This window comes from Lolium rigidum, chromosome 6 (assembly GCF_022539505.1).
Source record: "Lolium rigidum isolate FL_2022 chromosome 6, APGP_CSIRO_Lrig_0.1, whole genome shotgun sequence".
Taxonomy (NCBI): Eukaryota; Viridiplantae; Streptophyta; class Magnoliopsida; order Poales; family Poaceae; genus Lolium; species Lolium rigidum.
The window spans coordinates 204969525-204981440 of NC_061513.1; the positions used below are offsets into that span (position 1 = coordinate 204969525).

Genomic DNA, 11916 nt, shown 5'->3' on the forward strand with positions numbered 1-11916 from the left:
CTCACTAACTCAGTCCTCCTCACTAACTTTCTTGACCAGCCACGAGCAGAACTAACATGATTGTCCATTCGTATCGTAGGATCACCCAAAGGACGCGGAGTTCCTGAATGCGCTCATCGCCAACTACGACGAGATGCACACCATCTTCTCCTTCGGCCTCGCCACCGGCAAGTACGCCATGGGATCCAGTGAGACCCTGGGCTCACCTGCACCACCTCCTGCACCTGAGGATGCTGACACCCAGGAGTCCGACACTGTCAACCTCGATGCTGACAAGGCCGCGGACGTGCCTGAGAAGCCGACTGCCGGCAAGAGGAAGAGAGGTGCCTTCGCGGACGACGAGCTGGTGGCCTTCACCAACATGATTGTTGCTATGAAGGAGGTCGCACTGGCCATCAGGGCGAAGAAGCCCACGGACATGCACCCTGACCTGTACAATGCGATCATGGACATGCTTGGCTTCACCGAGGATGATCTCATGGTCGCCCTCAACCACCTCGTTGACCACAAGGCCCAGGGATCCAGCTTCGTCGGCATGATCGAGCCACACCGCGTCCTCTGGCTGAGGAACTACCTTGGCAAGTACCACGGCAAGGTGTAGTGGTGCCCTTGAGGGGGTGGATCAGGGTTGCATGCATGGAGATGGTGATGATGATGATGATGATGATGATGATGATGATGATGATGATGATGATGATGATGATGATGATGATGATGATGATGATGTTGTATATTCTGGCAGTAGCTAGGATGAAAAACATTTGGCCCCCTTTTTTAAGTATGATGAGGTGGTATATACTAACCCCTCAGGTGATGGTGAACTTTGCGGTGTTAGGATGAGACACTCACTTTTGTTGTGGTGGTAGGACGACACCACGGTAGTGTAGGAAAAACTTCTGATTGAATTTTGGTATGATATGCATGCCCCTGTTAGTTTCAGATTTCCTGTCAACACTTGTCTTCTTCTATTGCTCATTTTTGAATTGCTTCATTGTTGTGATTGCTAACTTCTTATTTTGTCAAGCTAGTGGTATGTGGTGTTTCGTGGGCAGGTTCGAGGAATCTACAGCTCATGGAGAGTCTGTCAAGATCAGGTCAATGGCTACTCCAACAACAGCTACCGAGGATATGCAACATTGGAGGAGGCACAGCAAGAATACCTCAGTGGAAGAGGAGCTGCAGGAAGATCATGGCATCGATGATGCAGTGCCATTAGCACAGCTGCCGCCGGAGGAAGTACATGCTCTACAGGGAGCACCGCCGGAGGTACATCCCTGTCGGGTGAAAGATTACATCATCGCCTTCCTCATCGTGGTGATCGTCAGGATCTTGTTTGGTCTCTCATCGTATGTAAGATGCCATGGCATGGTAATCTCACCCTATTTGAATTGTGGTAAGGATATGGACTTGTGATTTGAGCAACCAAATAGCAGATTCATGTTTTCCTGTGTGCAAGATGGGCTGGAAACGGGCAACCAAACGATGGGGCCTGGGTTCCTTCTCCGGCGCGCAAAAGGCCTCACAGGCTACCAAACGACCCGCCAAAAGTGGGTCATGGCCCGTTCGCAACGCGTAATGCCTCTCATCTCGCTGGCGTAGGCATGCGGGTTTTCGGCCCAGGCAACCAAATGTCCCCCAAACTGACCCTTAACGCCTGGTTATTCCAAAGTTGATGGGTCAAGAGTCGTAGATGCCTCAAGATGAGGTGAGATAGGTGGTTAAGCAACGAACATTTAGTTTGGACCTCTCCTTTGGCTTTTCGCCAAAACACATGCATGTCTAGTCTTTTCACACAAACACATGACTATAGAAGAATCAAAAGAGAAGTAATGTGTTTGAAAATACATATATGAAAAGCGAAAGAAGGACGTGGTAACTGGTACCACCATGTGCAAGCAAAGTGGTAGATGCTGCTGAACTTTGCTACATACAATTGGTTCGGTTGATTATCACGTGCGGCCGTGACTCTGGCTAAACTGCTCCATAGCTTCTTCTCCTTGTCAAGATCAACATTTCCTCTCTACTATAGTGATGTCCCATGAACGGAATAGATCTGCAGCTGCATTCTTTTCTTTTTTGAGTGGAAACCTTAGCATTCATACAAATAACGACATGGTACACGATATAGTGTTCACTAACATGATGGAGACCCGAGACATAATCCAAGCACGTTATTGATTCAGAAAGAGTAAAATACATGGTTGGTCCATGAACTTGTAGATGGGGATCACTTTGGTCATCGTACTCTGGAAATACAGTTTTACGGTAACTGAATGCACGAGATGGTTCATCTAGGGTCACTACTCGCTAGAACCGCCTTGTATTTGATGTCCTGGCAAATTGTTTAGTGGTTCCGGAGATGCCCTTATCGCAGAAAGACCCCTCTACTGAAAAAGGAAACAGTACGCCAACAGACCCGCCCTATTCAGCAAAAGAGCCCTCTCAATCTCTCCTAGAAGGTCTTCTTCCTCAATCGTCACGTGATGCGCACGGACGGGAGGCCGGGGCCGGCGTCCGCTGCTTGGTCAGTTGATCTGTCTCGCAGCAGACCAGGACGAGGCCAGGGCGTCTCCTCCACTGCTCTTTCCCGCCGGCTGCTACCCTTGCAGTTGCTCCTCCGGCTTGCCTCCCTCCTCCTCGCGCTAGCTAGCTCGAGCAGTTTAAGGTGCGGAGCACGCACGGTAGGTCGGCTAGGAGCAGCGTGCGGCACGGTTGTCCGCTGGACGTGCACGACCTCCTCATCTAGGCCAAAGCGCCAAGCATAGCAAGCACCGCAGCGCGCCGGCCGTGGCGCACGCTCCGGTCTGGGCATGGGGTTTGTGGCGTTGTAGACGTGCTAAAGGTGCCGCTCCGGCCTGAGCCTCTCCATGGTCGACGCGCTCCCAACGGTCAGGTCCGCGCAGTGGCGGCAGCAGCCTGGGTGCATTCGATGCGGCTGCCGACAAGTTGCTCCGGGTGCTGCCGAAGTGCCTCGTCGGCGGACCGCGAGCGTCGTCGTTGGCGAAGCAGCTGCTCCAGGAGGGGAGCACGCACGGGCATGACCTCGAAATAGCTCATTCTTGGCGATGGGATCATCCAGGAGCGTGTCGTCGGGGTGGGACGCGATGTCTCTTGGTTCCTAGCGTCCTCACGATGCGCTCCTTAAATCTGGCGGTCCAGCGGCCCTCACCGCCGGCGAGGTTAGGCACGCAGAGTCCTGCAAGATCTGGATCGTCGGGTTGTAATTGCCGTTGTACGTAGTCCAGGGATCTGCTGCAGCTGGGCGAGCTCCTGGTCGTGGGGACTGGATGCGGGGTGGGGATGGAGAGCAGCGGCGGTGGCGCCGATTTTGGGTCTGGTCGAGCTGCAGATGGGGGGTGAAAGGACCATGGGTTTTTCTGAACAACCAGAACTAAGTAGGTGTTTTTTTGAAAATGTAACGCAACTAGAGGCTGACATTGGGTCCCGCGAGTGCCACTTCCACAAATACATTGGGTTCCTGGCACGAGTGACCGTATCTGCGCACCTAAACGTATTTAGTTACCGTGAAACTGTATTTCCATAGTACAGTGATCTAAGTGAACCCTGCCAACAAGTTTATGGACCATCCATGTATTTTACTCATTCAGAAAAATCAACACAAGCAGTGATAATAGTCAATGATAAAACCTGGTGAATTCCGAGGTAGGAACAAGATCCTTGACAACACCTCATCTGTCTCCCGAACACCCCTGACAAGAAATCCAAATACCGGTATGCTGATTTGTTCTCACACAGCCACCACCCACGGTTGAAAACAACCTGCGTCAGCTAACAAATGGGTAGTGATACTAACAAATGGGTAGTGATACTAAGGGACGGCCCAGCCTCGTTGTTGCGTCCCTCCCTCCTCTGCTTCTTCGTCGCCCGCCCTGCGGTCGCTAGAGCTCGGTGAGCCGCCTCGTCCTCTTGCAGGCGCTGCCGCTGCGCCTCGGTCGCGGCATCCTCGGCCTTCTTGAGCATCTCGAAGGAGTCGACTAACGCCCTCTGATCTGCCACCCTCTCCTCTGGGTAGGCTCATTAGGGTCATCGGAGGACCAGTCGATCGGAGGAGTCGTCCGCTGCGGCGGCCACCTCCCTACGGCGTTCCATCTCGGCGTCGAACGTCGCGTGGGCTGTCCGCTCCTCCTCTGCTTCCTGCTCCGCATCAACCATGAACTTCGCGTCCATGGTCGCGTCGAGAACGTTGTCCGTGCTTTCGTCGTCCTCCAACTCCTCGTCGGAGCTTTCGATCGAGGGAGGTGGAGTTGGAGGTGGAGGCGCAGTAGCCTGACAGCGCCCGACGCTGCTCATGGCAAAGACGGAGGACTGTGTGGAGGCGACGCTACAGTGGAGGTTGTGTGACGGCTAGAGCTTTGTGTGGGAGGAGATGAGATGCGTGCGCCTCTCTTTATATACGCCAGAGGCAAGCGATGGGCGCGGCACGTGTGGCATCGCCATTACTTCGTTTGCAGAAGTAGGCGGCAGCAGATTGTCGAAGTGACGCCTCGGCGCCAGTACTTGCACGCCTGAGAAGACGCATCGAGCCTGGGTCGCTGCCAGGCGGACCCGACGAAACGTCCGCCAGACGCGAACGAACACTCAAGTCCGTGCAGCGTCCACAGAGACGCATCCGAGTCGCATATTTGAGCTAGATTTGCGTCTCCGCGGACAGCCCGGTCACTATGCATCGCGCTGCTGGGCCTGGTCCTAGACGCATTTTTCGACCGCGCGGATGCAAGCATCGCGCTGCTGGGCCTGGTCCTAGACGCATTTTTCGACCGCGCGGATGCAAGCAAACGCTCATCGTCCGTTTGCGTCGCTTCGTTGGAGATGGCCTAACCCAAGGCTGAAGCTGCAAATATTCCGTCATCAACATGCAAAAAACTACTCCGCAACAAAAATAAATCCTCGGTTGCAGTGAAAGCTTTGATCATCACACATGGACATGGGCCTGACAGGTTGCAGCATCTCTCAGGGTCCGGGAGCATGTAGTTAGTCGCAAAGAAGAAGAAAGCGAGCAGCATGGCACCGCCAGTGCAGCACGAGCTTTTACACCTGTTTTGACAAATTTGCCCTTCCATTTCTAGCGTCAAACTGCTCCAGTATGCTATATAATCGCACGAGATACAGACCTAGAACCAAGCTAAGACACAAGCAACTGAAATGAGATCCCTAGCCATGAAGTGCCTGCTCTTCACCTCGGCAATGGCCGTCATTGCCCTTTTCACCATTGCCGCTGAAGGCGCCGGCCTGAAGGTTGGGTTCTACAGCAAGAGCTGCCCATCAGCAGAGAACCTGGTGCAGCAGGCAGTGGCTTCTGCCGTCAAGAACAACAGTGGTATCGCCGCTGGTCTCATCCGGTTGCACTTCCACGACTGTTTTGTCAAAGTATGTATACGGCATTTCTTTTTTCTTATACCTGCCTGTCAACTAACATAAGAAAAACTTGAGTTCTAAGTACTCGGGAATCTTCATGTACGAACCAATGTAGAACCTATGACAAAGATGGTACATAAACACCTTTCTCATAGCAGGAAATACGATAACATCCTGTTATCAACATAAGTACATCGCATACAGCGATTGTGGAAGTATCACTTCAGTTAGCTGCAACTGCAAGCTGATAATTATTTTGTATCACTGACTAGTTTGGGTTGACACCAAAGCACCTCATGCATCGTGGAGTATGAATTATTGCTGGTCCTAGACATGGATGTGGATAGTCAAATATGCATAGGTAGATCCTTAGCTGGAAAGTACAGTACCATCTGTATCTACTTTTAGCTAAAGACATAACAGACAAGATGCAGCATATAGTCAGTTAGCCTTTTTTATCAGATGATTGATTAATTTGCACTATTAATATAAAGATCACTCATAGATTTTCTCTGTCGAACTCTTCAACAGTCAGGGTAATTTTGCTTACTGGCACACTTCCGCCTTAAAAGTCTCAGTTTGTATAACAAACTTATGTTTAGCTGGATATCAACATCTGTCCCAGTAAATAAAGCTGATATGAAATATTGGTCGGTGAAAACTGCTTTTGCATATACCAAGAAAATATGTGCATGTTTGCAAAATACAAAATAAGAACTAGCATCGCAGGAAAAAACTGTCATCAAGTCTAATGCATCATCATACAGTTTATAGTCAAAAAAAATTATGAGGTGATCCACTGTTATTAAACACAACTACTGTATGCCTACAGGGCTGTGACGGCTCAGTCCTGATCGACTCAACCGCAAACAATACTGCTGAGAAAGATGCCATCCCAAACAAGCCCAGCCTCCGCGGCTTCGAGGTCATTGATGCCGCAAAGAAGGCCATCGAGGCCAAATGCCCCAAAACAGTCTCGTGCGCAGACATCCTTGCCTTCGCCGCCCGCGACAGCATCGCGCTAGCAGGTAATGTTACTTACAAGGTACCTGCCGGGCGCCGCGACGGCAGGATATCCACTGACCAGAATGCCCTCAGCAACCTCCCATCCCCGCTCTCCACGGCGTCTGAGCTGGTCGGCAACTTCACCCTCAAGAACCTCACAGCAGAGGACATGGTCGTCCTATCTGGTGCCCATACCATAGGTGTCTCACACTGCTCATCCTTTACGAACAGGCTATATGGCTTCAGCAACACCAGTCAGGTACAGCTGTGTCCAAAACTAGTGCTACATTTCGAACAATTTCATTTGGACCTTATAGTATGCATCTAGTCTTTCTTCCTGTAATGATTTTCTACCTAACAGGTTGATCCTACGATGAGCTCTGCCTATGCCTTCCTGCTAAAGAACATATGCCCTGCCAACAGCAGCCGGTTCTTCCCGAACACGACGAACGATATGGACATCATCACCCCGACAGTGCTCGACAACAAGTATTATGTGGGTCTGACAAACAACTTAGGCCTGTTCACGTCAGACCAGGCATTGCTCACAAACTCGACTCTGAAAGCATCAGTTGACGAGTTTGTGAAGAGCGAGAAGACATGGAAGAGCAAGTTTGTCAAGTCCATGGTTAAGATGGGGGACATTGAGGTGCTAACGGGAACACAAGGAGAGATAAGGCTCAGCTGCAGGGTCATAAACAAAGGGAGTGTTGGTCTTGAGCTTAATAATGTCGCCAACTTTGGTGAATTCGCTGAAATAGCGACAAGCTAGTAGTTGGTGTGGACCGATACACCCTGTGTTTAGGTTGTTGCTTTGACAAGAATAAAAAGAAAGAAAAAAAATCATGTTTTCTGTTTTGTTCCTTCTGCTGGCTAGTGTTTGTTGTAACAATGCCAGATAAGAAAAAAAATTAACAACGTTGCGCATCGGAATAATGTGTTATGAATCTAAGCAAGATGACAATGGGCTATTGTGTTCCTTATGTGGGCGACTTCTTTTGGGCTTCTGCTTATGCATAAGCCGGCTTCTGAGTTTCGGTGGGGAGAAACTGTGGTGGGTAGAAGCTCCTAGAAGCTAGTTTCTCCTATTCTTTTGGGCTTCTAGAATTATGGCTTATTTCTATGTTAAGTTGTAAAATATCTATAAAGCCCCAAAAAATTGACAACACAAATCCAAATCATGGTGATTGGTTTATAAGGTCATACAAATCAGCAACATTGGTTTATGACAACACAAATCCAAATCAGCAACATACCTTCATGACAATGTAGACCAAATAAAATCAGCAAATTGGTTCGTGACAATACAGATCAATAAATTGGTTCATCTAACAAATCCTAGTAGATCGTTAATTGTTATCTTGTGATACAGATAAAGCTAGAAATAAAAGATATCTTCAGAGAACAATAAAAGCTAGAAATCCTAGCAGGGGCGCGAGATGACGAGCTGGAGGAGGCGTTGGAGCGAGGGGAGGCGGCGGGAGGCAGAGAGGCGCGCGGCGAGAAGGCTCGTGAGGCGGTGGTCGGGGCGGAAGGCCGGGGAGGCGGCGGCGGCCGCGAGGAGGAAGTGGAGGTCGAGCGGCGCGAGGCGCGGGTGGTGCCGCGCGCGGCGCAGGAGGCGGAGGAGCGAAGCCGGGGAGGAGGCGTGCGCGGAGGGCAGGGAAGGGAGGGGGCTCGGCGGCGAGAGGTGGGAGACGGCGAGCGGGAGGAGCGGCAGGGAGGGGTCGAGGCGAATTGAGGGTGGGGAGGTGGAGTCTTCGAGGGTGTCCAAGGTTTCGATCTCCGGCGAGATGAGGCGGTGGTGCTTGGAGATGATGGAGGGAAGCTTCCGCGCGAGCCGGCGGGAGGCGGCCATCCGCCGGCCGGCCGGACGTGGAAGGGAAGGGCAAGGAAGGAAGGAGTGTGTGGGTCACAGGCCCTGGAGCGGCGGCGGCTTGGGGTGCGGGAGCGGGATGACTGCGGAAGAGGAGGGATGCGTCTGGGTGTACCGATTCAGGGGAGAAGCTCGGGAAACTGCCCAGGACCAGTTTCTCGCTATGTGAAGGAATTGGGCTTCACGGTGGGAGGAAGCTGTGCAGAAGCTGGGCTGATCTTTTGGGCTTCAACGGTTTGGGACCTAGAAGCTGGGGTAGAAGCCCAAAAGAAGTCACCCATAGTATGGTATTCAAAATTCAACAAATGAAACGCATGGTGGTGAAAGCTATTTCCAGACAATATCGACAACCCTATACTCCATATTTAAGGATGTAAGAGCATCTTGCCTGTATAAACACGAACCGAAAACCTGGAGTTCAGTCTCCCGAATTATTCGGTTTTGATGATTTTAGTCGCAGCGCAGAACAGAAACTGAAAACACAAACTGAAAAGTAGAAATCAAATGTCGCGGGAAATTTTGCTCCGATCAACATGCAAAATGAAACGAAGTTTATGCTCCGATCGAGCTACATTCAAACATAATTTACATATTCGACTCAAAATACATACTAATCCTACACCTACGCGCTAATTTGATCCAAAATTGGCCCCGGGATAGTCACCGGGGCTCTACACGTGGCGGAGGAGGGTTTTTGCGCCGGCAACGCCTAGGCGACGACGATTGCAGTGACCTCGAACGGCGCCACCTCCGCCAAGCTCCCGCAGGTGAGGGGAAGAGCCGTCGCGTCATCGTCGCTGTCACCGCGCGGCGGAAGCGCCGGCAGCGACGGGCTACACGAGCCGCGGGGCGGGGCCTCTGCTTCCCCATCGCGCGCCTCGGAGCGCGTCGGCCGGCGCGCGAACCTGCACGGCCACCTGCGGGCCGCTCGCTTGCACGCTCCGCACCTCACGCGGTCCGCCTCCGACTACACAACTAGCGGACGCGGCGGCGAGCCTCCGCCGCCGATTCGCCCTCCTCCCCTACCGGCCTCGCGCACGCCATTGCGAAGGGAGGGGAGGTCACGGCGGAGCGGCTAAGGCGAAGACGCCGAAGGAATTGCTCGCCAGAGGCCAAATCCTTTCATGGCGGAGCGGCGGCGGAGAGCAGGGTTGGGTTTTGAAAACCTTGCTCCCCTCCGCGGCATGTATAAATACGGGGCGACTGACGCGTTTCTCGGCCCCCCGGACCGAGTTTACAGGCCAAGCCTCGAGTTCAGGCCTATTCTGGGCCACTTTCGGCCCGACCCGTAAACTCGCCGGAAAAATAGGGTTCCAGCTGGTTTTTCGGTGTCTGTTAGAGTTGCTCTAATCACATAAAAAGGAATTCAAACCATGCAGGAGAACACGTAATCACATAAGTAATGGTTGAGATATATAGCCCAACTTTGACATAATGGACTGGCACTACTCAGTTATCATAAATTGACGTGATTCTGATCCAGCAAAACAGATATTTAAATTAAGCCAGCATACAACTTACATCAAGCAGTAACCAGACAAAATGGTTTGGTGTTCAATAACCTCTTTTTCTTCTTTAGCTTTGAGCACTCTTCTTTACCATCTCCAGTTTCGAGACATGCATTCATTTGGGATCTTTGAGAACTACTGTTAATCTTATATTGACATTCATCACCATGTTTTCAGCTTTGCTTTGGGCACAGGAAACATACATGTCCCTCTATATGGACCTCTGAAATTTATGCTGGCAAATAGCAACTGAATGGTCATTTCAAGACAATATTTTAGTAGTTGGATTTTTCTACCCTAAAATGTAACAGCAGACTTAAAACTAATTTTGCGAGCATTTTTCTTTAACAGGAGTAGTATTCAAAAATAATCGGCCACAATGCTAAAGGCCAATTTATCTCTCTTATACTAAGTTGAGGCCCAAATGAGAGATATCGCATCCTTATTCAAAGAAAATTAGCATCACGGGCTACCAGGAATCACAGTAGTACTTTTAGGTACAGGAGTATGTGATACAACCGGTGCATATATAACAAAAGGAAGACTATGATCTTAAAAAAGAACATGAGTTAAGGGGGAAAGCAGTGGTTAACTTTGCTTCAGAAGATCTTCAAAGATTCCCATTACAACCTTTGGGTATTCTTAGTAAACTCTTAACCATTCGCATGAAAAGGAGAAAAAAAAATAAGGCGTACACTTGGCACCAAAAGTTTAAACAACAGATTTCTAAACCAACTGGGACTTGCCGATGAGCATAACAGTAACTGGTGGGATGTAATCTTCCCGGTTGTTTACAAACGTGTATAGTATCGATGTTACTCAACATATGACTGCTCACAGAAACCAAACAAGAACCAACAGGTAAAGGTATTTCATCAACAGCATAAACTGAAAGCACACTGAAAAGAATGATATAAGTACAGATGACAGGCACACACAAGACAAGGTTGTGGTGGTTCAGCTCATGGTTGGTTCAAAAAGACACATGCAATGGGACTCCGATCGAACGACTGCAACACGACTTTTAAGAAGACAAGAACATAAGTCTAAATAATAGGCAACCAAGAACAAAGTCTTTTACAGACACAGGACACCATAGATCCCTTGCAAACAACAGACACCAACTAGAGCAACCAGAAACTCACGCTACTACCACAGTGACATCTACCTGCATAGCACTAACAAGCAGAACCTTAAACCCTAAGACACCAAGAAGCAACACAATCAGGGATTGGCAGCAGCATGAATGCCGACCACGCCAGCGCCACCAGGTGTCAATGGCGAGCCACCAATGCCAGGGAAGGAGCTGGAGCCCGGCATCCCGCCGAAGCCTACCTGTGGCGTGACGCCGTTTGGCCCTGGAAACACCCAGTTGACCGACGGGCCAGGGTAGAAGCCACCAAACCCAAAGACGTTCTGGGGATGGTAGGGCTTGGGCTCAGCTGCAGGGATGTCCCTGGCACCATAGCAAGCAACGGTGGTGGCGAGCAGGAGGCCAAGAGCAAGGCTCGCACTGATGCTGCTACGTCTCTCCATTGTTGCTAGTCGCTACTGCTTTTGCTTGCTTACTTCTGGTTTTGCCAAGAACCAGTTGTCCAGGCCCCTCTTTTATAAGCAGTTTGCGTAGTGCACTGTGCACGATGGTTTTCTAACTTGAGGGTCTCTGGAGCAGGACCCACCTATCAGTGAACGTAACTATGACAATGGCTCCAAACGTTTTGGCCACGGTCAAACCAATGTACTGTACAGAACATGGACCGCGTAGGCCCAGATCTCCATGGAACCATACATGCTTACTCTGTTGGTGTACTTCTGGCTTAAATGAAGATCATAAAGCTAAGACATGACATACTAAGCTTATGTACACATGTGATGCCTGGGTAAATAGTGGCGGGCAGCAACGAGAGGAAGGGATGAGGCCTCAGACTGCATGCAGTAAACGAGAGAGAGCATTCATATCAGGACTTTATCAGAACGCAAGCTCCAATTTACTTCTCCTTCACGCTACCCAACTACCCACATTTAAGCTACCATGATCCATGTCAGGTAGGTCTGCAGCAAATATCAGAATTCAAGGCATCCTCAGCTTTGTGGCAGAACAAGCCAATAGGAAATCGACAGGCAACACTGTAACATTTCTCCAATAAAGGACAG

At 50.4% G+C, this 11916-nt stretch overlaps 2 protein-coding genes across 2 annotated transcripts; one reads left to right on the forward strand and one right to left on the reverse strand.

The window, feature by feature from the left end:
* Nucleotides 1-5178: 5178 nt before the first annotated feature.
* Nucleotides 5179-7153, forward strand: LOC124663696 (peroxidase 5-like). Its single transcript, XM_047201372.1, has 3 exons — nt 5179-5388; nt 6209-6640; nt 6743-7153. Exons 1-3 carry the CDS (start codon nt 5179-5181, stop codon nt 7151-7153), a joined length of 1053 nt encoding a protein of 350 aa, XP_047057328.1.
* Nucleotides 7154-10781: 3628 nt separating this feature from the next.
* LOC124659457 lies at nt 10782-11545 on the reverse strand. The gene has a single exon (XM_047197330.1). The coding sequence runs from the start codon at nt 11296-11298 to the stop codon at nt 10987-10989; it is 312 nt and encodes a 103-aa protein (XP_047053286.1). The 5' UTR covers nt 11299-11545; the 3' UTR covers nt 10782-10986.
* Nucleotides 11546-11916: the final 371 nt, after the last annotated feature.

What these genes read in the sequence shown, in the direction of transcription:
- LOC124663696 (XM_047201372.1), top strand. Translation starts at nt 5,179, where the DNA reads ATGAAGTGCCTGCTCTTCACCTCGGCAATGGCCGTCATTGCCCTTTTC. An exon ending in TCCACGACTGTTTTGTCAAA is followed by an intron (nt 5,389 to 6,208) that starts GTATGTATACGG and finishes GTATGCCTACAG; the next exon opens with GGCTGTGACGGCTCAGTCCT. An exon ending in GCTTCAGCAACACCAGTCAG is followed by an intron (nt 6,641 to 6,742) that starts GTACAGCTGTGT and finishes TCTACCTAACAG; the next exon opens with GTTGATCCTACGATGAGCTC.
- LOC124659457 (XM_047197330.1), bottom strand. Translation starts at nt 11,298, where the DNA reads ATGGAGAGACGTAGCAGCATCAGTGCGAGCCTTGCTCTTGGCCTCCTG.